General features: G+C 52.8%; 3 protein-coding genes and 1 long non-coding RNA gene across 9 annotated transcripts in view; 2 read left to right on the plus strand and 2 right to left on the minus strand.

Moving 5' to 3' along the window:
- Positions 1-8,148, minus strand: part of Ube3b (ubiquitin protein ligase E3B) — a 46,388-nt gene extending 38,240 nt beyond the window's left edge. For 2 of the 4 annotated variants that reach the window (XM_087579320.1, XM_087579321.1), the window contains exons 1-4: positions 7,823-7,970; positions 3,928-4,015; positions 1,108-1,289; positions 895-1,015 (exon numbers count right to left, since the gene is read on the minus strand). In XM_087579320.1, the coding sequence (XP_087435446.1) occupies positions 895-1,015; positions 1,108-1,268 (282 nt within the window). In that variant the 5' untranslated portion in view covers positions 1,269-1,289; positions 3,928-4,015; positions 7,823-7,970. 4 annotated transcript variants of the gene reach the window in all.
- Positions 2,961-7,282, plus strand: LOC148002367 (uncharacterized). The gene is made up of 2 exons (XR_015634897.1): positions 2,961-4,414; positions 5,812-7,282. It is a non-coding gene; the product is annotated as an uncharacterized LOC148002367 (long non-coding RNA).
- A 174-nt stretch (positions 8,149-8,322) lies between the features above and the next one.
- Positions 8,323-26,824, plus strand: Kctd10 (potassium channel tetramerization domain containing 10). Of its 2 annotated transcripts, none has more exons than XM_087579083.1 (7): positions 8,323-8,363; positions 13,580-13,793; positions 20,212-20,381; positions 21,463-21,552; positions 22,084-22,136; positions 23,208-23,403; positions 24,680-26,824. In XM_087579083.1, exons 1-7 carry the CDS (start codon positions 8,361-8,363, stop codon positions 24,902-24,904), a joined length of 951 nt encoding a protein of 316 aa, XP_087435209.1. In that variant the 5' UTR covers positions 8,323-8,360; the 3' UTR covers positions 24,905-26,824.
- Positions 26,072-27,420, minus strand: part of Myo1h (myosin IH) — a 76,971-nt gene continuing 75,622 nt past the window's right edge. Inside the window, 1 exon segment of one of the 2 annotated variants that reach the window (NM_001438413.1) lies at positions 26,072-27,415. In NM_001438413.1, coding sequence (NP_001425342.1) covers positions 27,392-27,415 — 24 coding nt within the window. In that variant the 3' untranslated portion in view covers positions 26,072-27,391. 2 annotated transcript variants of the gene reach the window in all.

Below are 27,420 nucleotides of genomic sequence, written 5' to 3' on the forward strand. Positions count from 1 at the left end.
CACACAAAGCAGGCAGGGAGCCTGTCGGGTAGCTCACGGTCACATTTAAGTCCTGCTTAGAGACAGGGACACAACAGAGCGCCAGGCTACAGACGGGCTTCAGAGTGAAGGCTTACAGAATGCCTGGGCCCACAGCTGTGTTCAACTTGGTGCTTTTCACAGAGAAACCCAGAATGGAGCTTGTCTCGGCCTCACTCTGTAGCTTAGGCTGGCCTCTAACCTGCAGCAATTGTGGGCACCTTGCGCCTCCCCCACCCCCACAGCTTCCAGCCATGGCTCCCAGACTGGAGGCTGCCTCTCTAACCTGTGCCCACCTCAGGCAGTTCCCTGAGCACCAGCGTCACCTCTGCCTTGCAGCCACCTGCCAAAGCTCCGTTCATTTTCCCTGCTATGCAGATCAAGCAAAAGCAGACCCTGGAAGAACTGCTTACTCCACTGCTCTAGCCCAGCACCTGCCCTTGAAAAGGGCACTGCGTGCGCCATAAGGTCCTCCCCGTAATGGGGTCACCTCCAGGAGCCCAACCATTGATCCTCCTCAAGCTGGGCTAGGGCTCCATGGGGGTGGATCTTGCCTGTCTGAATTCCCTTGCAAGGAGGTGGGGGTGGGGGTGACAGTGGTATCCTGAGCGTGATCACAGGCACCCACTACCTCCCTGTCATTTGAGTGCCACAGCAAAGTGGGCTGTTTTCTGGTAAATAAATAAGAGTCCAGCATTTCACCTTAACGAACATCAAGTGCGACTCAAACCTCCAGTGCGGTTCTGGACAACTGGAGCCTGCAGTCTCCAAAGACTGTGGGTGGCTGTGACCTGTGCCTCAGGCAGGCCTTAAACAGAAGGGTAAGAGCTGGGCTCTGACTAGGGCGAGAAGCCAGTGGGTGACATGAGGGCTCACCTCATTGTCCTCGGTAGTTTTGCATATGAACAGCAGCTTCCTGGCAATCTTAAAAATACAAAGTGCACTTCTTTTACTGGATCCAGACTCATCAGCAGTGAAAAACTCATCGATCTCTCTCCTACATGGGGAGAGGGGAAAAGGACGGTCTTAAAGAGAGGTCACTAAGCACCTAGAAGGCATCCCCAGAACAGCGGCAGGAGCTGCTCTCACCTGACATCTTTGTGCAGTCGCCTCCGACAGAGGAAACTGCGGACTAGTGCCTGGATCAGCACTGCTGAGCGCTCCCGCTCCTTCTGCTCCAGCCTCTCTTCCCGTGCCTGCCTGGCTTTGTCGAGGAACCATGCTCTGGAGGTCTGAGATACAGTGAACATGTTTGCAAACTGACACGAACCCTGTGAGAAAAGAGAGGAGCTGGTGTCGGTCACAGTGTAGAACACACAGTAGGGGCTGGTTTAGGTCACAGTGTGGAACACACACAGTAGGAGCTGGTGAGGGTCACAGTGTGGAACACACAGTGGGGGCTGGTGTAGGTCACAGTGTGGAACACACACAGTAGGGGCTTGGGTAGGTCACAGTGTGGAACACACAGTGGGGGCTGGTGTAGGTCACAGTGTGGAACACACACAGTAGGGGCTTGGGTAGGTCACAGTGTGGAACACACAGTGGGGGCTGGTGTAGGTCACAGTGTGGAACACACACAGTAGGGGTTGGTGTAGGTCACACTGTGGAACACACACAGTAGGGGCTGGTGTAGGTCACACTGTGAAACACACACAGTAGGGGCTGGTGTGGGTCACAGTGTGGAACACACACAGTAGGGCCTCAGCAGCCTCCACTCCCCACAGAACTCATGGCTCTCCTGACACTCACAACTTCCTACCAGCTTCTTTCACACCACCCATGGAGACCAGGGACACCACAGCTGTCCTGAATAATCACATTTTCTTAAGGATGAGATCGATACTGGGCATAGAGAAGAGGAGGGGTCCCATCGAGTTTAAGGAGAGCCCAAGACCGGACTCATCCTATCCAGAGTGTCAATGAACAGCAGGTGTCAGAGGTTCCTAGACAGGTGCCTCTCCACTATGTCCCTGTACCCAGCCAACAGTGAAACAGCCACCTTCCATCTTGGAATAAAAAATGTGGAGGAAGAGACAGACATTATGATGTTAACACCACTTGGGTCACAAGTGTTTACTGGTGCCTGTGCTGTGTCCAGTCACACATGAAAGGAAAAAAAAAAAAAACCAAGCTTTTTGCTTTTTTAAAAAATCGTTTAAAAATATTTAATTGCATTCTATTTGGGCAAGTGTGAATGAGCAAATGTTTGGATGATGGACACACACACCAGGGCCACAGCGATGCCTGTCACACCGAAGGCCTAGGGATGAAACTCACTGTCAGGCTGAGGAGCAGGCCCTTACCTGCTGTCACTTCACTTGCAATTTAAAAAGCTTAGTGTGCATGAATGGTGTGTTGGTGTTGGCAAGCGTGTCACGGTGCTTGTGTAGAGGTCAGAAAACAATCTAAGGCATCCATTTTCTTTACATGGTTTTTGGAGCTCGAAATCAGACCATCGAATCTCTACCTGGCCATCAGATCTCTACCCTGAGCCATCTTGGAACCCCGAGGTCTGTCTTCACATTTACCAGGGCCAGAGAGACATGTCATGGGCTGAGCACGTGATGTTCTTGCAGAAGACCCAGGCTCAGTTTCCAGAAGCCCCCGGTAACTCACAACCACCTGTAACTCTGGTTACAAACTCACAGTGCACATACAAGCAAGCAAAATGCTCAAACAGAAAAAATACAAACATGTTTTTAAAAGTGATTAAAAACTAAATTTGTGTGTGTGTGTGTGTGTGTGTGTGTGTGTGTGTGTATACATGCACACGTGGAACATGTGTGGAGGACAGGGGAAAACATACATGTCAGTGGCCTCCTTCCACCAAGTAGGTGCAGGGATCAAACTCAAATGTCAGGCAGGCAGCAGCTTTGCACTCACTGAGCCATCCTGCCAGCCCCCAAAGCCTTTCTGGCTAGTGTTTTTTGTTTTTATTTTTTAAGAAGCCAAGGGCTTTGTTTGTTTTTTGCTTGTGTGTATGTTGTTTCCATGATGAGTGTGAGAGTGTGTGTGTACCCGCGCACACACATACATGCACATGGAGGACTGAGGGTGGTTGTTGTCTCTTTCCACTGCTCTACATGGTATTTATTAAGGTCAGGAGTCTCACCTTAACCCAGTGCTCCCAAGTCAACTTGTCTACTTATGTTGAAATGGCCTTGGGGACCCCACTTCGGCCTCTGAAGTGCTGAGATTACAGATGGGTGTCACACCTGCCCTGCGCAGGTGGATTCCGGGGACCTGAACTACAGGCTTCCTACATGTACGGCAAAGGCTTTCCCAGCAATCCTGTTTCCAGCAGTCATGGCAGCCCAGTTAATCTCAACAGGGGACACTGTACATATCACCCCTTCGGTAAGTAGAGTAGGAGAGCCACGTCTCCTCACTGACCAGAGGTGAACACCAAACTACTTTTGCCCTAATCGGGTGGCTCTGACTGACAGCCAATTGACCTACTGAGCCGACATGGGTGACTTCTTTAGCTATCCCAAAACACACCACTGTCAGCCCTGCTGACTGAATCATTAACAGGAATCACAGAGAGATCCAGAGCTTGGAACAGCATCTTTCACCAGGTTAGGTCACTCGAAGCAGCAGCAACTTTGAAACACACATAGAGTAATAGGCGGACCCAGATTTCTGTCAGGAACCTCTGCCTCCCCTCCCTGCCCCCACACCTGTCAAACGACACCAGGGATTTGCTGACATACTGCTCTGTCCTCAGCAATGTTCGAGGATTTGGGGTGGTTAAACACACCGCTGCATAGCTCCTAGCCAATCCCATCAGTAGCAACTCCTGAACTACATCAGCATAGGGGGCTAACCAAGGAGAGGAAGGGAGCTGGAACGAGACGGGCAGCCATGTTCCTGACAGTTCCCTCTTTCTTCGGGGCCTGGAGAGCTCACCTGAGGACCTGCTTGTGCAGTGGAGACGCTAGGTGACCATCAGTGACCCTGCGCAGCCTCTGGCTTCAGAGGAGTTGGTCTTTCTGGCCTAAGAAAGATTCAGAATTAGTACTTTTTTTTTTTTTTTGCAGGCATGGCATTGTAATGTTGCTGAATGTAAGATACTGTGGTGGTTTAAAAAAAAAAAAAAACCCGTTTAGGGGCTAGAAAGATGATGCATCAGATAAGAGCACGGGCTACTTTTCCAGAGGACATGGGTTCAAATTGCAGCACCCACATGGCAGCTAAATACTTCTGTAACTTGAGTGCCAGAGAATCCAACACCCTCTCACAGACATACATGTAGGCAAAGCACCAATTCATGTGAAATTAAAATTATTATTTAAAAAAACCCTCTAAGTACACTCTAACTTCAAAGTAATTCCAAGAGGAGATGCAATGTAAAAGTTGCAAAAGGGGGGTGGGGGGCTGGAGAGATGGCTCAGCGGTTAAGAGCACCGACTGCTCTTCCAAAGGTCCTGAGTTCAATTCCCAGCAACCACATGGTGGCTCACAACCATCTGTAATGAGATCCGATCCCCTCTTCTGGTGTATCTGAAGACAGCTACAGTGTACTCATATATAATAAATGAATAAATCTTTAAAAAAAAAAGTTGCGGGGCTGGGGATTTAGCTCAGTGGTAGAGCGCTTGCCTAGGAAGCGCAAGGCCTTGGGTTCGGCCCCCAGCTCCAAAAAAAAGAACCAAAAAAAAAAAAAAGTTGCAAAAGGGGTTCATGCCTTAGAAGCAAATGACTTGGGAAAAAAATGGCTGCCTATGGGACAATCGGCTTCCACTTCTCAGTGACAAGGCAAAGTTGAGCTGCACACAAGGAAACCACCATGCAGTGAACAGGTCTGCCTGGTCAAGGCTGGGATCCCAGGCAAAAGTGAAGGGCAAAAAGAAAATCAAAGTGGCCATTTTGAGGAGCAGGATTGTGGGTAGGGGAGCGCCCCTCCCACCCCTACTTCACAGACAGTGCAAGGTGTGGTAGCACAGGAAGAGGCACATGGGCCTGAGTCACACAGAGCTGGCACCAGCCGCTGGCTCTGTCAACACCACTGGGAGGGAGCCTCAGTCTTCCATCTTTAACAATCAGCTAAGATGTGTGTCACGAGATCGGACACCTGTGCACCACAGTTCTACCGAGCTGCTAACAGAACCGTGCACGAGAACTGTACACAAGCCTAGCGGACAGGTCATCTTTATGGACGCAAAAAGCTTTTTTTTTTTTTTGAAGTTTTTTTTATTGTGTGTTTTTATTGTGTTATTGTTTGAAAGCAGTGCCTAGGAGAGCCAGAAGAGGGTTCCCCTCGAGCTGGAGTTAGAGGCTGTCATGAGCCACGTGATGTGACACTGGTAACGAAACCAGGATCCTCTCAAGAGCAGCAAGTGCTCTTAACCACTAAGCTCTCTTCCAGCCTCTTTTTTTTTTAAAAAACATTTATTTATTTAATGTGCATGAGTACACTGTAGCTGTCTTCAGACACACCAGAAGAGGACATCAGATTCTATTACAGATGGTTGTGAGCCACCATGTGGTTGCTGGGAATTGAACTCAGGACCTCTGGAAGAGCAGTCAGTGCTCTTAACCACTGAGCCATCTCTCCAGCCCCTCTTCCAGCCTCTTTATTTTATTATTACCATTTTTTTTTTAAATCTTCCTGCCTGCACAGTTCCAGTGAGCCACTTCCCTATCTCAGGCTCAGCACTGAGGCCGTGGAGTCCTGGTCCTGTTGTTTAAACTGTGAACAGTCAACTTCCCTAGAGGTACAAGTGGGGCTCAGGGCATGACTACAACCTTAAGTCCTCTCCTCAAGGTATCGAGGCTTCAGAGATGGCTCAGCGGCTATGAGCGCTGGCTCCTTCTTGCAGAAAGTCAGGGTTCAGCTTCTAGTGCTCACTAAAGTTCTAGAGGATCCAATACCCTCTCTGGTCATGGATGTGCTGAATGCACATACATACATATGTACATACATATGTACATACATATGTACATACATACATACATGCATGTATGCATGCATGAAAACCACTTATATGCCTAAAATTAAAAAAAATAAATTAAAAAAAAATAAAGATATCTCCTGTGGTAGGCAGGACCTGGGAGCAGGAGAGGCCCCTCCTCCCAAGGGAAACAGAAATGAATTGCATGCAAACTGTCCCAGCATCTGTGACTACCTCAGAGCTCTCACTTCTCCCACAGGACCTTTCTCTCAGTATTTGATCCCTTTCTCGAAATTATTCCCATCCAAAATCTTACACATTGGCCTCTGCTTACACTGCACAACAGCTAACTCTGCGGGTTTCCTCATTCTCTCCTGTCCCTTTACCACTTGCATAGCTCATGAATCAAATCAGATGCACAACTGGGAGTTAAGTTCTCGTTCCCGAGAGCCACAGAGAAACACAGCAAAGACTGTAATGAGAGAGGCCTTCAGGTTGGAGAGACGGAGCTTCAGACCTTGTCAGTCCCGACTCTACCTCACATGACTGTCACGTGAGCACTCTGGGTCCCAGCTACCTGGGATAATAACAATATTCAATTTTAAGGGTTGTTAAGGATTGCAGTGGAACACTTGCTATTCTTAACCTTAATCCAGTTGCTGTGGTATTGAGGTTCAGAATAAATAAGAAAATATTAATAACTGGCATTTGGAAGTTTGTCACGTCTAAGGAAGCCTTACTGCACTGTTCTTACAAAGCTGAGACTGGTTTAGGAAAATGAGAGTTCTATAGGTAGAGAAATCAGAAAACAGTAGGTTGGTAAGAATAAAGCACCTGGAAGGGCCGCTAGGCCACGAGTCCTCTAAGAGTCTCATCTAATAAGTGTGGCAACGAGATGAGAAAAATCAAATCTTGCCTTAGTAAGCCGCAGAGCCAAGCTTTCAACGCTAGCAGACAAGATTCTGACTCTGCGTTACTTCTATGTTCCCAGGCAACCTGCTTAAAACCAACCTATTTGGTTGAGACTAACTTCAAGAAGCTCAATGAGACGCACAAGTGTCCAGGCTGTGAAGTAAGGTAACCGGAGCTGCTGAGCGACTTTCCTTTAGGTTAGAAGTAGCACCACATAACAGACGATGTAGATATAGTTAACTAGGACTTCCTTTGTATCAGCTCTATCCTATTAGGCTACAACACCCCAATTCTAAAAGCTCAAGAACAGACAAACAGCTCTTAAAGAAACCACGAATAAGCCAAGCTATTGCTCTTAGAAAGCTACACCCTCTCCAGATGGGGAAACAGAAGGCAGAGACACACAACTTGCCAGTGTCCTCCGGGTTCCTGACTTTGAACCCCAAAGGAATTACATATTGGCAAGTCAAAAAGACAAGGCTCAGGATACACACAAACACGCAGAACAGAAGTTGAGAATGCCAGGCATCTTGTGACTAGGCTGAAGTCAGTATGCGATCCAGTTTCTCTCTGTGTTAAGAGCCATCAGGAACCGCACTAAAACGCATTACAAGATAACCTCTGTAAAGCAATCGAATTACTCCATTTACAAAGAAGGAAACTAAGCGTCAGAGATGTGACTGGATTCACCCAAGGTCACACAGCGAGCGCACTGGACTCCAATGCCACTTGGGGTGATCCAGAGGCCCGACGCCTTTCATTGGCACCAATATCAACAACCACAATAACAAGTCTGTCTCGCCCAGATTCAGTTGGCTAGTAAGGCCAGTCGCCTGAACACGGAAATCAATGGAAGGGGGCCAGGGAGATCCCTGAAGACGGAAAGTCAGTCCCTCCTTCTCAGAATTCACTAAGCCAAGACTCGGCCCCCAGACAAACCTCCCTCAGTCCCTGACCCCGCCACCCGAAGAATCGACCATCCTGTTCCCACTCGCTACCCGCAGTCCGGAGATCTTTATCCGTTCGAGGCCCCCGCACTCGGGGTCCGGGCCGCAGCTACTGCCGCCTCAGCCCGATACCCCCGAGTTCCGCCAGACCCGGGGCAGCGGCCGAAGCCTGGCCGCCATCTTGCCCCGGGTGTTGTGTTCCGAACTCCGCCTGGAAGCAATCATTCAGTTCCGGGAAACAACAGTTCCGCACAGCTTCTTTGCCCATGGTGGCGACGGGGAAAACCTCTCTTCATCCTGTCTTCTTCTTTAGCAGCCGAATAGAAGTAACAAGCGTCCAGAAGTGGGGATAAAAGCCTGACTCAGCCAAGGGGAGGTGGAACCCACCCTAGCGGAATCGTTTGATACAAAGAATCTCCATCTAGGGCTAGAGGGGACGCTTTAAGAAGTGTCCCTCTGCGGGGCGGAAGTGGGGCGTGGACAACGGAAGTGCCCGCCCCGGCCCCGCCTCCGCCCCCTGCCTTGAGTGAGCTGGGTGTTTCCTGCCTCTCAGTCCGGATTTGGAGACTCCGGCGTCCTCCGACTTTTCATGGTGAGGGCGGTGGCCGCCGTCGGGGGGCTTCGGGCGGGCGAGGGCGGCGGGTGGCGACGTGTCTGAGGGGGAGGGCCCCGTTGGACCGGGCGCGGTAGCGGTGGGGCTCTGGGTAGCGCGTGCGGACGAGGTTCGGGCGGGGGAAGGGCTTTGGATGAAAGGAACTGGGGCGGGGGTCTACGAAGGGGCGTCTGGACCCGCGGAGATGCGCTGGGCGGCGAGCGAACGGGCGCTGAGTCTTGAGTGTTGATTGGCGATGGGACTTGGGAAATTGTCAGAACAAAGAGACGGCCTCCAAACAGACGCTCGGGGTGAAAAATGAGGGCGTGTGGAGAGGGGCGAGCGTTGGGCGTCTTGGAGGCTGTGTCTTGAGTGGTTGGGTTCCAGGCAAGAGAGGAAGGGGCGAACACGGTCCTCTGAACCCACAAGTCTGGAGCGAGATGAATGGTAACAGTCAAGTCTAGGGAGGCATGCCCGGTCTCTGAGGTCGGGGGTTTCTTGACCACAGAGTCTAGACTCAAGTAGCACCTCGGTACCTACCTAATCACTTCCGTTGAGGCCCTAGGTGACCACACCTCGGGATCCCAGGATGTCAAGCTGTTGCTGTCTGAGTTATGGGAATGGTTTCTGTTCACTTCAGATTCTCTAGCGTCCGTTCCTTCAAAGGTTCTTTGTCCTGGGTTGATGGGAGAATATCAACCCAGTCCTCTTTGTCTGCCACTCACCTCCAAGATCCGTCCTAAACTGAAGACAAGTGACTCGGCCTGTATTTAGCTTTGATCAGCTCCACTTTGTGTAGAACAAGGGACACTTTGGCAAAAGGAGACCAACAGCACCCGTAGATCTTCAGCTGGTCTCCAGGCTAGCAGCATAACCTAGGAACTTGTTAAAAAGCTGTCAGGTTTTCGACCCTATCCAGAGACCATCCCAGCACCGGGCTCACCAATGTATTTTTGCCGTCTCTGCTTGTAATTAATGATTTGGGCCGTGAAATGTAGGCGTTTGAAACCAGAGGGCCTGCCAGATTCTAATTCCTAGTTTACTCCCCTAATGAGCAGGGTTGACAATATCCTCACCAAGTGTGCTCTAAAGCAGGAGAATGCCTTTGGACCAGGTTCTTGCAGTGGGGGGTAACTACCCTAGAAGCAAGAGTGGGGCAAAATGCTTCAGTAGTTGGCCTCCTACCTAGTTTGCTTCTTTCAAATGGAGCTGCAGTCTTAGTCTGGGTGCATAATACTTCTTAAACAGCTCCCCTCAGATCCCTGCTGCTATTAGATAAACAGATTGTCTAATCTTACTTAGCATCCCAATCACCTGAAAGGGCCTTTTAATCCCAAATTCCGAGCAGCTGCATTCTTGCTGGCCCCGGGTCTGGCCCAAGCAAGCAGGCAGGCAGGCAGCAGTGTCTTTGAAGCTCAGGTGACTCTTAATGTCTCCAGTTGAGAACACCTGGTTTTAAGGATTAAGTTTGGGAGTAGAAGGGGAAGCCCGCAGAAGTAGGACTAGGTGGTCGTGCTTTGCCTGTATTCTGGGGGCCTGGGTGGGCGGCAGTGTTTGGAAGATTCTGGTTTTAACAGTCTGTAGGAGTGTTTACGAAGTAAGAGACTGAAACTTACCTTCAATAGCGCTTGTGAACGCTGCACAGAAAGTGACGGCCTGAAACTGCAGTCCAAGTCAGCTTGGCCATCAGCAGCTTCTTTCCCTCAGCTGACAAGAGATAGTGTGCAGGGAGTTGGTACTTTCTGGGGTTTGCTTGTTTGTTTTTCCCTGTCTTATTTGTCTGGCTTTCAAACAAAAGACAGTCAACGATTCCTCTTTTGACCAATTTTGTTATTTAATCGATGTGAAGTGAGACTTTTATTTATGATGCCTTGGTTTGTTTTTATAAGTGGGTCAGGAATTCAGTGGGCCAACAGCAGAGAGCTTCTTCAAGACCACAGAGCTAATTATAGCCGAACCAAGGGGTACACACCATTTAGAACAGAGGCTCGTCATGTTGGCTGCACATTAGAACAAACTGGGGGAATTTTTTTTAAAAAGTGTTTTCCGTGGGCCACACCCGTTAGGCTGATAACAGAAGAATTTGTGTGAGTAGGACGCAGACACTGCTGTCTTTTAAAAGCTCCTCTGGGGTTCCAGTGTGTGGCCCGGTAGTGCCACCATTTAGTGGGCAGATGATGAAGAAAGAAGCTTAGATTCACATGTCACACCAGAACAAACTGGGGCCTGAGTCTGTATCTCACAGCCGGGTAACCTCCCTTTCACTGGTACCAAGTTTGTTCTCCCGTACCCTCAGCTGCTCACGAAGTCAGATGCAGAAGGGCAGCCTCACCGTGGGGAAGGGAACGGACGGTGTCTGCAGTCCAGATGTGAATGGAGCCAGAACCTGCCTTCCAAGGGTCTCTCCTGGCGTTAGGCACCAGGCTGACCAGTTGACGGGGTGAGGAACTCTGGGAAATCTCTAGGCTCTCATCTGGTGTCTTGGGCTCCGTCACGCCTTTGGCCTTGAGTTACTCATAGCTGGAGACAGTCTCCAAAGAGGAGATGACTTATGACTTCATAGATACTTACAGTTCCAGTGTTTTCTGCTCAGCGCTTAGTCAGCCTGGGGCTATGCTGAGCGCTTTCTGTCCACCTGGCCTCCTGCAGCAGGGAGGGAAAGGCAGTGTCTCTGATAGCAGGGATACCTTCAGGAATCGCGCCCACCCCGTTCCTGCGCCAGTGTGTGGCCGAGTTGGGGCCTTGAGCAGGGGTCTGGAAATGTCTCCCTACGCACTGCCCACCTTTTACATTTTCTTTTAAAGAGATGGGGCTGTCCCTTCTTGACTTCCACGTCATCGCTCTAAATATGCCAGGCATCACCAATGACCCAGGGCCAGGCAGGCCTTGGCCGCATCCTTTGCTTGCTTGCCGCTGACCCTCTGTGGCCATAGAATGAAGATGACCAGCACTGCCTCCACACTGCAGATGTACCAGAGTGGCAGAAATTAAGTGGTCAGGGGCATGGGCACATGTATGTCTGGAGCATGTCAGTGTTGCTTGCCCTGTTCAGAGTGGGGCTGCACAAGAGCACAAGCTCATTAAAGTCCAGCCACCTGTACACGAAACAATTTATTACATGCCAGATGTCCACCCAAAAGTGCACAGCTGTATTTATGTCCTGTTTTGTATTGGGTACCCTGAAGAAGCTAGACTACTACCACAGACAATATATATGCACGTGTGTGTGTGTGTGTGTGTGTGTGTGTGTGTGCGCGCGCGTGTGCGCGTGCGCGTGCGTGCATGTGCATGCATGTGCATGCGTGTGTGCAGTGTGTAAATTACAAGTTTGTATTTGGGGCAGATTTCCTTTTACCACCCCACCCCAACACACACACCTGTAAGTCTTTCTTTTGCTCAAGGTCATCAAAGTTTTGGGAAATGGCTTTATTCCTAGAATATCCTGCTGTCCGTGGAGGACAGTATCTCTGGAGGATGTGTTTAGCCAGGACTACTACTAACACAGTGTTTCTGGGGACTGTTGTGAAAGCTGAGAGAGAGAGAGAGAGAGAGAGAGAGAGAGAGAGAGAGAGAGAGAGAGAGAGAGACAGACAGAGACAGACAGAGAGAGAGACAGAGACAGAGAGACACAGACAGACAGACTGTGTGTGTGTGTGTGTGTGTGTGTGTGTGTGTGTGTGTCCTGTTTTCCTTCTTGGCATCATGCCATAGACTCCTGGAGAACTCTGACTGAGCTTTAGACCACACACGCATGCACACACACACACACACACACGTGTCTGAGGAAACCCTTCCTTGCTGGGACCATTCTTTCTGCTCCGCTCTGCAGGTTTCTGACACAAGTTCCTCAACTGTGATTCCCCACCACCTCCGAGGGTTGTGGGGGCAGAGGAGCCAGAAGAACTGGAAAGCCTTGAACCCTATTCATGTTGCTTGCGCTCTGTCTCTGCTGTAATGAGTTGCTTCTGTTTGTCTCCTACCTGTTAGAAAAGTGTGTGCTTTGCCACTTATGATGTGGTAAACATGTACTGTGGAAAGTCCTGATAAAAATAGGAAAGCCGTCATTCTTCAAGTAGCTTGAAGTTTTGTGCTGTCGGTGCCCAGAAGCTAGCAGGAGCACACTTGTGCCCACTGTGGCTGGGTTACCACCAGGTTACACTGAGAGAGTGGAAGGTACCTCAGGAAGAGAGGTAGGGTGTTCAGAGAAGCGGCCCTCTCCGTGGGAGAGTCTGTCGGCCGGCAGCTAATCCCATGCTTTTGTGTGGTGACTCTCATCCTGAGGGCAGAGAACCAAGACCTGTAACCGGCAGGTCAGCAGCCAGGGGACTGTGGTGCTGCTTTGTGTCTTGGATAATGATCGTGTCTTCTGTGTTCGGGCGTGGTGGTGGGATGGTCTTGTTATTGTCCTGTGGCAGCACGGCCCCAGAGTGACTTAGTGTGTTGGTGGAGGTCTGTGATGTTGTCCCAGGCCTATTACAGTGCCAGCAGCCCACCGTATCAGTGGGGGCTGCTTTTTTTTCTCAGTTCTTGTTCTGGATTCAGGAGCAGATGCAGCCCGTCTCTGCACAGCTCAGGCTCTAGAATCTGATAGCTTCAACCTGAAGTACATGGTCTAAGTACCTCAGATCTGGCGGTGCTGCCTGGACCCGTGTGGGGTCCGAGGGAGGAAGCTGCTCCGTCTTCTGAACCTGCTTCTTCATCCGACTGTTGCCTGCACTCAGGTCACTTTCCTGTGGGAAGTAGGAGCCGGAGTAGGGATCCTGCCTAGCTTACAGAACCTGTTAATCTGGAGTTCATTTCAAAGATGGCCCTTTTGGCTGCTCTGTGTGTAGCCATACAGAAAGGCAGACCATCCCAGACATGGCCTTGGCCGCCTTAACGTGCAGTCCAGGTGCTGTTGATACCAAGGAGGACATCGAGCGGCACAGATTTGGAGACAAACTAATGCCTCCAGGGTCTGCGGCAAGGTTGGCCTGCGAGACCAGATGTGGATGGGGGTGAGCTGAGGGATGTTCCTCTCCTTGGGGCAGTCCTCCAGCAGCCAGCTTCTGTCCCCCTGGCCTACTTAGCCTCTGATTTAAGAGAAACCTGAGTTGCCAGTGTTGGGAGTGCAGTGTACATGGCCGAACCAGACACCGTCTGGATGTGAGTCCAGCCTGGAGTTGTAAGAGTGGAGCGGGCTGGTGTGCTGACCCCATCTGTCTTCTCTCTGGCAGGAAGAGATGTCAGGAGAAAGCGTGGTGACCTCAGCGGTGCCAGCGGCTGCTACCCGCACCACTTCCTTCAAGGGCGCCAGCCCCAGCTCCAAGTACGTGAAGCTAAACGTGGGGGGGGCCCTCTACTACACCACCATGCAGACGCTCACCAAGCAGGACACCATGCTGAAGGCCATGTTCAGCGGGCGCATGGAAGTGCTCACCGACAGTGAAGGTAATCACCTGCCATGCTGGCTGCTGATTGGACACTGCGTGTGCTGAGTGCCACAGACACACCAGTGGTTGAGGGCCTCAGCGTTCAAGGGCAGGGATGCACACGATTGTGTGCAGGAAGCCCCGAGAGTCTTGGGGATCTAAGACTTCGTCTGGAGGGTGTGGTCAGGGAGGGCTTCCTGAGGAAGTGGCGCTGGAGCCGAGCTCAGACTGTGAGTAGCAGTCACCCGAGCAGATAAGGACTCCTGGTCTGGACCTAGCAGGTCTCTGTGTGACTCTGAGCAAGATTCTTCCTGCTGCAGGCCTCAATTGCTTCCGTGAAACAGGGCCAGGTACCTTCCTGTACTGAGTCTCCTGCAGTTAAGTGGGGTCAGAGCCACAACACTGCTGCCCGGAGAGTACTTTTACGAGCGGGACGCGCCCTTTGCAGAGCGTCACACCCCACACTGCAGAGTGTTGGTGGAAACAGAGACAATGGCACCCCGACTGCACAAGGAAGCCGAGTTATCTGAGAACCCAGGGCCCTGGTGTGACTCCGTCCTCCCAGTTAACAGCAGTCTGGGCTGCAAGCGGCTCCAAGTGGGTGGAAGGCTGAGGAGGCTTCCTGAGGGTGGCCTAAGGCCGTATTTAAACCAGACATGGTCACAGCCTTCCTCACTCTGCTGGACTGTGTGGACCAGCAGCCTACTCCTGTGGCAGGTGCGTGCTAAGGTTGGCCTTTTCCCACATCGTGTGTACCCATCAGTCACCAGGCCTCCAGCCCTCTGGGGACTCAGTCCAGCAGCTCCTGGCTTTTGTCTCGGCTTAGCCCTTTGCCCGTGGAAAATGTTAAATGCTTTCCCATAGCTTCCAGGCTAGAAAAGGAGGGGCAGTTACTCTCCCTGAGATCTCTGGTTCTTATTCTGTGTGCCTGGATGGGCCCATCACCCAAGCCAGATCGCTCCATGGGTTGGCCACTGCTTTGGTGCCAGTGCCCTTCAGCAGCCCATGGAGGTCTGGATGTCAGGTGTCCTGACCTCAGCCATCACCCGTGCCAGGCAGAGCCATCCTGTTGCCCTTGGAGGGGTCACTGCATAGCCTGGCCTACGTGCTTAGGTACAAGTAGGAATAGACTGCCCACATCTTAAAGCAGCACCCTGATGTGGGGACCCCGTCGCTGAACTGACATTTGCCGTGCACAGCTGTGCAGGCAGTCACAGGTGCCTGTGAGCCCAGCTCCAGGGCATCCGATGCCATCTGGCTTCTGTGGGCACCCGCATGCGTGTTCTCACACAGATGCATGAAATGACACTGCCTAAGAAATGACTGAGGGACCCACAGTAGGGGGTCCCGTGAGAAGAGGAGGAAGTTTCACCCACAGTAGGGCTTCCCGTAAGAAGAGGAGTAGTAAGTGTCCTGGGAATATCTGTACCATGTCGATAGGCATCCCTGGAGTATGGTGAGGAGAGAGTGTGACTTGAGGAGAGGCCCTGCCTCTGGGCTGCTGTCAATGTCCCCTAGCCACTGCCTGAGGGCCACACCACGTGCACACAATTCCCTAGTAAGGAGCCTGAGTGTAGGAGGCACCTCTGGGCTTGAGTCCTGGCTCTACTGTGGCAGGGGCACAGCTGACAGACAGTGTTGGAGCCTTTTCCTGTGTCAGGCATGGCGCCAGTTCTACCTCACCTGACAGATGCTGGACCTGACAGTGGTGAGCGGCTTCCTCTGGAGCTTGCCTCTTGCTACGTGAGAGTTATGAGTGTGCTGGAGAGCCTCGTGTAGTCGGTACTGATTCGTGGAGAGCCAAGCCATGGGGCATTACTGAAGGGGGGTGGAAACCTGCCTTCGTGTCAGGGGGAGCGTGGGGGCGTCCATCTTGCCCTTTAGAGGTACGTGTGCTTGTGGTTCGGAATTGCACCCTGGGGTTCCTTTTCCAAGGAGACATGGCGGCAGTGAGCAGGCTTTTCCTAACTTCTCTGAAAAGTTCTGTTCTGGCCACCATAGAATTCTCTGAGCCTCACCCTCTAGTGGCCCAGAGGGTTTGGGCAGCAGATCTTGCAGTAAGAGTGAAATTCTGGCACTGAGACTGTGGCTCAGCGTGTCGTGCATGGAGCCTGCGCAACACCTCCCCACCACCACAGAAGAAAGCCAGGCGTAATGGCACAGGCCTATAATTCCAGCATTCAGGAGCTAGAGGATCAAGAGTTCAAGGCCACATGTGAGAGAGACCCTGCCCTCCCCTCCCCCGCATCTCTTTAGGCTCACCTCCTGTAGCTTGGACCCTGCCCCAACTCCCCGTGGCCTCAGATCCCTGACTAATGCCTTCAGAATCTGGGAGTGTAGGGACAAGGCTGACTAGGCCGAAGCTCCTTTCTCATGGCCACAGACAGTGTGACTGGGGGTCCTGGGTGCAGCTCAGTCTGCTCACCCAAGGACTGACTGAAAGGCTTCTGTCTGGGTCATGGCTGGGCATTGGGCAGTCTGCTCCCCAGGCAAATCCAGTTCGTAGGCCAGACGGGTGTTATGTTTACCACTGCTGTGGACTCAGTCACTAACCAGCGTCTGTCTGTGTGACCTGTGTCTGGTGCTCTTTTCTGCCCCTGTCTTTTAGCATTCTGCTTATGACGTCTGGAATAAATAGTCCCAGCTTGGGTATGTCCCTGAGGTGGAGTAATTCCTTCTGGACACGTACTGCAGCTAGTGGAGCACGTCCGCTTGATGGCCCCACAGATGTGTCCAGTTCCCAGTGTTGGGAATGTCGACTTGCCCCTGGGGAAGCAGCACAAGGGTCGGGACTTCCCTTTCCTGCCTCCCAACCTCCAGGTCTGGAGCTGTAGGCTTGCACCACTCCCTTGCTGTTCTCCCGAGTTTGTTCCAGAGTTGGGAAAATGTCTTCTCTGTGCTGGGTATTGCCAGAGCTTTCTCTCAGGGGGCTGTGTCAGCGGCTGTGCCTCACGGTGGTCTAGACTTCCGCCAGCACTGGGCACTGTTGACCACTTAACCGTTGCCGAGGAGCTGTGCTCATCCGAGGTCTGTTTCATTTTGCATTTTCTAATTTCTGGTGTGCTGTCTGTCTGTCTTACTGGTCTGGGTTTCATCTCTCAGCTGCCTGACTGTATATCTAGTTTGGAAGGTCTTCCTTTTTCCTGCCTATACCTTGCTGTTCTGTTTCCTTGTGGGTTCTGTTTGTAGGGAACTCCCAGTCTGGCTGACCCCAGCTTTCTTCATTACCTCTACATTCATGCACGTCTTTTCCTGCTAGATCCCTGCCTCCTTCCTTTTTCGTTCCTTCGTCCGCTTTTCCTCTTCCCTGTCTCCCCTCCTCCCCTCCCTCCCAGGACCGGGGATAGAACCTGGGAATGGTCCCTTGCTAGACGGGACTCTTGTCTGCCCCTCAGCCTCAACCACTGGTCCTTGATGTGTCAGTGATTCTCAGATAAGCATTGTTGCTTCTGTCTGTGACCTAAGGGACATTTATCGATGTCCAAAGATGTTTTTGGTTGTTGCAGCCTGGGTGTCTTGTAGTGCACTGGACCGGCTATGTCTCACAGATCTGCCCTGAGGCTCAGGCTCAGGATTTTGGGTTTGTACAGCTATCTTAGAGTGACAGGGTAAGTTTGCACTTGTGAGGAGAGGCTTCCTAGAGAAGGAGGGGAAGGAGGGGAAGGAGGGGGAGCGCCCAAGCTCCCCCAGAGAGGAAACACCAGTATTTACTTGAAGTTAGCCTGTAGTGCCATGCCCCAGCAACCCCCTGTCCCCACCCCACCCCCAGCAGCCTCAGTACCCTGAAAGCCACAGCCCCTACTCCTGGGGTCTGGCATTTACAGCATTCTGACGGTCCTGCTGCTGCCTCCTCCGGCTCCCGCGATGTGATTTGCTCCTTGTCACAGACCTGTCGTTAATTGTGAGTGCGGCCTGGAGGCCAGCGCTGGGCTGTGTGCTTGCTTTCGGGCCAGCCTCTGGTCACACCTGTATGCCAGCACTGTGCACATCCCGTCTGTAGAAGAGACCTCGGGACAGAGCTTAGGGAGGTACTGAGCATGGAGCAGGCAGGTGGCAGAGCTGGGGTTCTTTCAGTGGCCCTTGCCTGTCACCACTGTGCTAGGTGCCAAGACGTCCTGAAGTCAGCCTCTGGGCTACACTGCCAAGCCTGCTGTCCCCATGGCCCTGGATGCTCCCCTCGACGACACCCTGTGTGCTCAAGGCAGCAAGAGGCCGCTTGCTGGCGGTTTGCGGTTCTCCATGCAGGCATTTGAGCTGTGTGAGGGATAGATGCCTGCTTTGAAAGCAACCAAACTATTGCAAGTCCGAATGCTAATTGGAACCTCATGGAGAATGAGTGGCGCCTTTGCCCTTATTTGTGCAAGGCAGCCTCCCCACAAGCATTTCCTGCCATTCTTGACTTGGAGCCCAGTGTCCCAGTCCGCCTGTTCGTTTATGGAAACTCTGGGCCGTCACTTGAGTAATGGATTTGGGGGCTCGTGGCCTTTCCCCAGCAGCTTGAGCTGCTCTGTGTTGAAAGCAGGCTCTTTCCAGTCAGCTGACTTTTATCACTGATGGCATTTCTCGGAGCTTGAGGGTCTTTGTCCTCTGTGGCAGAATCCTGCACCCCCTACCCCTAGATGCCACCAAGCGTCTTGGGGACTCCAGATCTGTGGCAGTGCAGAGAATGAGCCTCCCCTAGAGGAGAGTCCAGAGGGTAACACTGTCTGTCAACCCACACTGTGTCAGCACTTGATAGTGGAACTTGGGGCTGTAGGTCCGATGCCTGTAGGCTGAATTTCACCTGTACTCATACACATGTCGTATTTACCTTTTGATGGGTGGAGAACTCTTTGCTTTTTAAGTTAGTTTACCGTCCTTTTAAAACGAGGAGATTGACAGGAAAAATAACAAACCCTGAATTTCTGGCTTTGCTTAGAATGAGAGAGCCCAGGAAGCCCTGGGCCTACTTGCTTCTTGGCCACTTTTGGCTGCATCAGTAGAAACCACACTTGGGAGAAGGGGGTGTGTTCTCTAGCTGGCCACTGGCCTGGACCTCCAGCCTCACACACTCAGGCTGCGTGCTGTGGACTGTGTGTACACTAGTAAGTGCGTGCCTGTTTTCTCAGACCCAGAAAGAGGCTTGGATGGCACCTGGGGGTCACTGTGGGGGATTTGCCGCCTTAGCCTGCCCAGTCCATGCTCTGAACCATGCAGGAAGCACAGTGGTGTGAGATTTGCCCACTGAAGGCTGGGAGCAGAGACCGGGCTTCAGTGGCAGGTGTGGGAGCCGCAGTCCAAGGAGGCTCCAGAGAGGATCACGGGATCTCAGGCAACACCAAAACCAAGAGAGGCCACTTGGCAAAGGCTGGATATGGGGGTGCGGGGAGGGCAGGATGGGCAGGATGTGACTTGACATGAAAAAGATACTTTCGCTGTCTTCTTTTCAGGGCTCAGGTATGAGGACCCAGGGCGGGACACAGTAGGGTCAGGAGTAGAGATGTCTGTTTCTTCTTCCAACAGAGAGCAGAGGAGAGACAGTGGGATCCGGGTCCTGTGTCCACCTCTGTGTCATGCTCAGTCAGGGCCCTGCGCCTGGGGTCACTGTGGTCTGGCCTCCCATCTTACTGCTTTTTAATGGTTTTTTTTTTTTAGATTTATTTTGTTATGTGTATGATACATACATGTTTTGCTTACATGTGTGTCTGCGTACTGCTAGTGTGCCCAGTGCCCTCAGAGGTCAGAAGAGGGGATCGATGCTCTGAGACAGGACTCATGGCTGATTGACTGTGAATGCGTGTGGGTACTGGGAATTGAACCGGCGTCCTCTAGATGAACACTCAGTGTTCTTAGCTGCTGAGCCGTCTCCCCAGCCTCCCTGACTGCTTCTGATAACTTCCCGTGCTCTTCATCTCTTTCTCCCTCTTCCTGGTGCCTGCCCTCTCCTCTGGACACCTTCCAGAGATGTCACATCTAGGACAGGGGTTTTGAAAGCCAGTGGGCTTGGGTGGAGTAAGCCAATGGCAGTTGTAGAGGACTCTGGTAATCGAAGGGTGGTCTTCTCTGCCCTCACCTCATGCCTGGTGCTGGCCAGCAGGTGGGACATTTCCCATATCCAGTGAAGCAGGTTTACCCGCTCTTGTTGACTGAGCCCTCTGATGACAGTTTTGTCCTGTTGCTGTCTTGGGTCCATAAGTGCTTGCAGTGAGAAGTCCTGGGGCATCTCCGCTGACCGGAGGTCTCAGTCGGATGCTTGGCAGATTGGTCAAAGCGGAAGTCGGACTTTGGTTTCTCAGTTACATGCAGGCCCTTCAGAGCACAGTTCCAGGCTTTAGGGGGCTTGGGGTTGCCCGGGCTGCCAGTGACAGCACAGGAGTCTGGGGGATTGTGCCCAGCCGTGGTGCTCACCTCCCCTGACAAGTGCCCTGTGACCTAGTTTTCCTGTCGCCACACTGCAGGCTGGATCCTCATCGACCGCTGCGGGAAGCACTTCGGGACAATCCTCAACTACCTTCGAGACGGCGCTGTGCCCTTGCCCGAGAGCCGCCGGGAGATCGAGGAGCTGCTGGCGGAGGCCAAGTACTACCTGGTGCAGGGCCTGCTCGAAGAGTGCCAGGCGGCCCTACAAGTAGGCACCCCTTCTCAGTGCATATCCCCCCTACTTGAGCCCCAGGTTCACAGACAGGAGGGCCAGTCTCAAGTCAGACTGCCCAGATGTGTCCAGAGATCCTCTGGGTCACCTCTATGTGGGAACGGGTCCTTCGGCTCCCTGTCTACAGATCTGAGAGGCTCAGCCCGTGGGACTTGCCTCCGTGTCCTGTCCTTCCGTTTCTGAAAGCCATCCTCCTGTTGGGCTGTCCTCCTGTTTGGCTGCCCGAACACCACCTCAGGTGTGTTCAGTCTGTTCCCGAGGGACTGTCCCTAGCGCTTTCACTTTGTGTTGGTTCAGATGTCACTTGAGAAGCTTCCAGGCAGAATTGGATGGCCCTTGGCTTCTGTTGTGGCCCAAGGAAAAGCTTCATATGTGGGGCTGGGAGTCCTTGTCTTTTGGGGGCCTTCATGGTGGATGATAACTGACTCTGTTCACTGGAAGGCCTGGTGTGGTGCTGCCCGGAACTCAGGCACTCAGAAGGCAGAGGCAAGGAGGATAATGAGTTCTGAGGCCAGCCCAGGCTACCTCATTAAGAACCAAAGAGGCCCTGTACTTTCTCTGTCTGGGATGTAAGTGTGGCTGGATGCCATCCATCTGGAGCTGAAGCAGGCTTGGGGGATTTGCAAGATGTTCAGAATAGTAACTAACACCTCTGCCCTGCCCTGCCCTGCAGAGTGCAGACCTGTCTCCTGCTGGAGGGTGAGGTGGGGGGATGCCTGGGCTCTGTCTTTCTTCCACTTGCCCGGCCTTTGTCTCTGACGATGTCCTCATCTGAGCTGGAGTCTCCTTGTCAGCTCAACATGGGACTCCATCTGCTGCTGGCTCCAGTGGGGTTGAGCAGCTTTTATGCCATCGCCTGCTACGTCGAGGGCTTAGTTTTGAGTGTCCTGGGCGGAGAGAGCTGTGTTGTCCTTGTGTGTACTGGGGACTCCAGCATCCCACAGCCCCAAAGACCAGATTCCTCCCCTGGTCTAACCCTTCCCAGTTAACAGGTGCATAGCCCTGGCCAGGCAGACACCCTGCAGACGCCCTGGGCTGAAAGCCTGTTTTGTTCCAGCAGAATAAAGACACTTACGAGCCCTTCTGCAAGGTGCCTGTCATCACATCCTCCAAGGAAGAGCAGAGGCTCATAGCGACGTCAGATAAGGTATGTTGGGCGAGGCTCAGGGGGCATGTGAGGGGGTAGAGGTGGGGGTCTGTGTACAAGCACAAGTGCGTGCATGTGTATGTATTTGCGTGTGCATGCAGCTGTAGGCCTGTGTGTATGAGTGGTGGTGTCTTTGTGTACCGGAATGTAGATGTCTGTGTATACCTTTAAGTGTGCCTGTGTGAGTGTGGGTGTGTCTGCATTGTGGGAGGCTGGAGGGTGTGTGTGTGTGTGTGTGTGTGTGTGTATACAAGAGAAAGAATGAGGATATGTATGTTGGGGTGTCTGGCAGGGATGTAAGGGGTGTCCGTGTGTACCTGTGTTTGGTGTTTGGTGTGGGGTGGGGGAGGCAGTATCCAGTGCCCGTGTTTTGAGGTAAAGGCAATCTGAGTGGGAAGCCCTGTTGCACGTGTTGCCTCTGCTCTTGGAGCATGGAGCATCCTTCCTGTTAGCTCTGCCCACAGCCTCTGGGAGACCAGTGTGATCTGTGCGCACCCACAGAACTAGTAACTCCTCCTGTCTAACCCACAGCCAGCCGTGAAGCTGCTCTACAATAGAAGTAACAACAAGTACTCCTACACCAGGTAAGTGTCAGCCAGGCCTTGCCTGTCCCCTCACACAGGCCACACTCTGCACCCTAGGAGGGTAGGGAGGTGGGTTGATGGAGGAAACTTAGAGATAGGTAGAATTCACCTGCGCCATGAAGTCCACTGTTTCGTCCTGTTGTACGGGTGGGTGATTTTGACATATCCACAATGTGCAACACCGATCAATACTTGGAGCGTATCACCCAATGAGTAGTGTCCTCATCTTCCTGGGTGCCAGCGGCTGTCAGCCTATACTTCTGCGTCTGTAGGTTTCCCATTTCACGAATGTTGTGTGATAGAACACACTGCGTTTATGACTCATCCCTTTCCTTACTGTGAGGTTTTCAGGGTTTATGCACTGTACCACCATCAGCATGTCGGGGTCCCCTTACAGCAAATGCTGTCTTATTGTCTGTCGCTCGTCAGCATGGGCACCTGAGCTCTTTGCAGTTTCTGACATTAAAGTGCAGGTTTGTGTTACATCAGTTTCCCTGTTTCTTGGTCCCCTGTGACTCTGGTTCAGTTCCTGGGGACTGCACTGTTTGAACAATGCCACCCACAGCACTGGATGTCTCTCTAGAGTACCCTTGGCTCTTGGAAACATGCTCTGTAAATGAGCAGCTTGAGGGACAGAGTGAGGTCATCAAGGCCCCACGGATTGACTGAGGATCAAAAAGTCTTCCTTGGGCGTATGCACCTCCTGGGGTCTGGCTGGGAGAGTGAATGATAGGGTGGGCTCAGGAGATTGTACCCAGAGGCCCTGCAGTCAGTCTTTGTAGGTGTGTGGAGGGCAGATGTGCAACCATGGGTCAGGGACACAGCCTTCAGGCCATAACTGCCGTTGGGACCCAGCTCTGCCATTTGTACATTAGTTACCATTTGGACAATGAACCGATATCGTTGGGCTTTCTTTTCCTTTCTCGAGCAGTAGATCCTGGCTGCCCTTCCAAGGGCTCACAGTAGGTAGAGGAGAGAACAGGATCCGGGAGGGCTCGTGAGCAAGGGCACAGCTGGGCGAAGGGCAGCAGCCGCCGGCGTGTGCCCGCCTTACCCCCTGCTCTTCTGCAGCAATTCCGACGACAATATGTTGAAAAACATTGAACTGTTTGATAAGCTCTCCCTGCGCTTCAACGGGAGGGTCCTGTTCATAAAGGACGTCATCGGGGATGAAATCTGCTGTTGGTCATTTTACGGCCAGGGCCGAAAAATCGCTGAGGTCTGTTGTACCTCCATTGTCTACGCCACCGAGAAGAAGCAGACCAAGGTAAGAGCAGTGCAGGAGGTGCTGAGGGCCGTGCTCACGGGTACCGGAAGCACTTCTGCTTGAGCAGGGGAAACTCCAAAGAGGGGCCGGTTAAACATGGGCGGTTCCTGCTGACACTGGGCAAGTGGAGTAGCTATGCTCCAGCCTTCTCAGATCTGTTCTTGCACTCATGTGCTCCCAGCTGCCTTGCCTTCTCCCTCCCTCTGGCCTCCCGCCCGTGCTGGGTCATCCAGTTCCAGGTGGCAGGACTCTTCACCAGCATGGCCCCAAGGCTCGCTAGTCAGAGGTCTCTGCTGCCTTCTGAAGTTGTTACCTGTAGCTGTCTGTATGTCTGCTCGTGGTTTGAGAGTGTGAGTGCAGGTGCACCAGATTCCCTGGAGTTAGATGGTCGAGAGCTGGAGGCCAGCTCGCTCTCAGAACCGCACCTCTCTCTAGGCCTGCTTGCCCATCCTCCTGGGACTTGGGGAGAGGGTTATAGCCGCCTCCTTTCCCACCCTCTCCTGCTTGCTGCATACCCGAATAGAAATGGATGTTAATTTTGCCATGAGCAGATTGCCATGGTTCTAGCCACCTGTGTGTAGTCCCATCAGTCACCTGACGGGGATATGTGGTTTCATAGGCTCCTGGAGCTCGCAGACCACTGAAACTAAACTCAGGTTGTTGTACTTGGCACCTTTACCCTCTGAGCCACCTCCCTGGCTCTGATATGTTGTTTTGGTGTGTCTGGCAGTTGCCACTGTGAGATTTGGGTCACAAGCTCCCACCAGCCTTGTGATTGGAGTTCTTGTGGCAATTTAATTTTCCCAGCCTTCAGCCTCTCAGACCGGCTGTCTGTCTGGGTGGTGACTGTCTCCCTGCTGTCCGTGTGAGGTTTAGGAGCAGATCCTGCCCTGGAGTGAGTCCAGGCACTCAGGGACAGCTTCTGAAGCCCTTCCTCTACAGCCCAGGGCCTTCACTGTCCTGGGCTCATTCCTCACAGTTGTCCAGGCTGCCGCCATCTCCCTTGCCGGTCATTCTCCCACTGCTCAGACCACGGTCCCCACCCTCACTAGAAAGGGAGAATGTCACCTGAGGGCAGGCTCTGCTTGCAGTCATGCATCTGCGGAGGCCAAGGTGTAGGAAAACGGAGGACATACGGGATGCACTGTGGACTCCCCATGACTCTGCATTGTCAGTCCAGGGGCCAGTTAGCCTGAGGCCCTACTGAGAATGCAGTCCAAGGTGGTGGCCATGTGAGGCCTGCTAATGTTCCCACCCTGTATTTTGTGGGGCACAGGTTGAATTCCCTGAAGCCCGCATTTATGAGGAGACCCTGAATATCTTGCTGTATGAGGCCCAGGATGGCCGAGGACCTGACAATGCCCTCCTGGAGGCCACGGGTGGGGCAGCTGGACGCTCACATCACCTGGATGAGGACGAGGAGCGGGAACGGGAGCGGATCGAGCGAGTGCGGAGGATCCACATCAAGCGCCCAGACGACCGGGCCCACCTCCACCAGTGAGCCGGGGCAAGCCTGCCTTCTACCCTCCCTCTGCCCCTGCCCCCTCAGACCCTTTGCAGGCTTTGGGGCACCTCCCACTTCCCCTGGAGTCTGAGACACTTTTGTAACAAGTCAGATGATTATTTTGTTATTTCTTGACAAAGCAGATTGCTTCTGTGTTGACCCAGGTGTGCACCCCTTCTGAACAAGCTGTGTCTAAGGGCCCCACTTCCGAGCCTGGAGCCTGGCTTTCTGGGCTCTTGGAGGAAAAGTATGAGTGAGTCTGGCGTGTGTGTGAGAACCTTTGTTGCATATTTATTTTTATGGTGTTGACTATTAGGGCTCCTTCGGCGACTTAAGGACTTAGTGTGGCAGTTTTGAGGGACTGTGGGGTTGGCAGCCAGTCACCAAGGTGTCTGTGAGCAGCCTGGCCCGTTGCTTTCCTGGGGGTCAGCTCTGTATGCGGCTTTGTGACTGGTGCCCCTTGGTCAGCAGTGGAAGGGGGACTGAGTGTGCCCAAGCCTGTCCAGGGTCCCTCAGTGCAGCGGGCGCGCTGCCGGCCAGGGAGCAGACCAGTTCCTGGCAGGGGGCTGCTCTCTCGGCTGGGGTCCTTGTGTGGCACCAGGTCAGGACACTACGGAGTTTGCAGTGACTCGTGTGGTTTCCCCTCAGCTCCCGTCAGGTGGTTTCTGTGCAGAATAGAGTAGGTGTGCAGATACCTTTGGGTCTTGTTTGTGTTCAGGGAATGTGTATGACTGTTGGGGACGTGTGACTGACTGTAGGGCGCAGGCGCTCAGGAGGACGACTGCCCGTTAGCTCCAGTCTGCTCTGCGCAGAGGAGCCTCGGATGAAGGGCGGTTGAGTAGACGAGTCTATGGTTAGGTGAGTGGTGGGATGGATTGCTGCTTGATAGGGAAAGTGTTGCTGTTTTTGACCAAAGGTATTGATTGAGGGGGTGATCTGACATGTTTTAAAACGTTTCTATTTTGCGACGACGGTTTGAACAGCTCGCTTTGTATGTGACAGTTGTATGCCTTTAAAGCTTTTTCTTGTATCTGACAGCAAAGCCTACGTATGATAAATGTTCACACAGTCCCGACTGGATCGAGGAACCACATATGGGGTACATGCTTTTTAACGGTGTGGGGTGAACTTTTGTATAAAGCGCCGAGAAAGGGAGATTACAGACCATGTTTCCTACATTTTTATACTGTTTGTCTTCAACGTCAGCTAAACTGAATGTCAGTCCTGGTGTCTTCTGTAGGAATGGAAAAGCCATGATCCACCCTTTAAGTTCATGTGCAGAACAGCCGAGCAGCACAATCTGACTTGCCTGGGCCTCTGGCCTTAGGTTACTGGTTTGGCAGCTCTCTCTACCTTCCTCTAGCCTCAAACCTTGTGCCTGTAGCTTTGTGCCTCCACTCCCAGGGGTAGGAACAGACCTAGCGAACATTCCATGGTGCCTGAAACCACTGGTGGCTGTGTCCAGCCAGGCCCAACCAGCGCCCATCTCCAAAGCTCTGCCTCAGGTCCCACCGCTGGCGTGAAGGGCGGTAGTCAGCGTTTCCAGGTCACCATCTAGTGAGTCGCTGTGAGAAGAGTGAACTTTGCATGCTAAGGGCTCACAATTCACTGTCGGGTGGCGGGCTGCACCCCAGCAGGTCTGACACAGCTTCCTGTTCCTGCTGTGGAAGATGGGCTGTTTGACCTCTCTGGAGGCTCAGATCCCACTCAAGGGCCACGTCCCATACCTGCTTCTCAGTGTTGGTGTTCAGCCCTCCCCAGAGTGCGTGCAGGCCAGAGGGCTCCATTCAGTCCCTGGTCACAGAATCACATCACTACCTTCCTGCCTCTGCACTATAAAACCATGCTGGGAGTTTTAGAAGTGCTCACTCTTGTACAAGCGTCTGCGGACACATGTAAAATAAACGTTAAACTCTGCTTCTCCTCCTCCGCCTTGTGGTCTTTTCAAGAATGTCTGACTCAGCCTGGCTGCTGGCGTGCAGCGAGGGCCAGGCCACCTCAGAGTCGAGTCCTTCTCTGTAGGGCTTAAGCACTAAGAGGAAGCTGAGGGGCTTGTGAAGCAATGAAGTGAATTGGCTGGTGTTAGCAGATTGGGGTCAGGACCCCCACTCCCTCTCTGGGATCTGGGAGCTTCGCCCAGTCCCTGGCAGCATGCGTGTCATGTACAGCAGAATTCAAGTTGGGCGACTTGACAAGGTTCCCCCTACTCCTGTGTCTTAGCAGCCTGCCGTCCGCCCTGTGACCACCTCTGGTGTGCACCTAAAATGGGTTCTGCCAGGGACGGGGTGACTCTAGGTTGGCTCCCAGGAAGCATTTGGATGCAGTGCGGCCTGAGACCTGGCTTTGCCGTGGCACAGGCTCCTTGCTGCAGCCATCCTCCAGGAGCTGCTGCACTGGCCCTGAGCATGGGTAACTGGAGCAGGTCGGCGCTTGTGCCGTAACGTACCTCAGCTGGAACAGTAGTGACCGTGGAGGGCCATCCTGTCAGGTCTTCTTCCCCGCCGACACCTGGG

Source organism: Rattus norvegicus, chromosome 12, assembly GCF_021556685.1.
Source record: "Rattus norvegicus strain SHRSP/BbbUtx chromosome 12, alternate assembly SHRSP_T2T, whole genome shotgun sequence".
Lineage (NCBI taxonomy): Eukaryota > Metazoa > Chordata > Mammalia > Rodentia > Muridae > Rattus > Rattus norvegicus.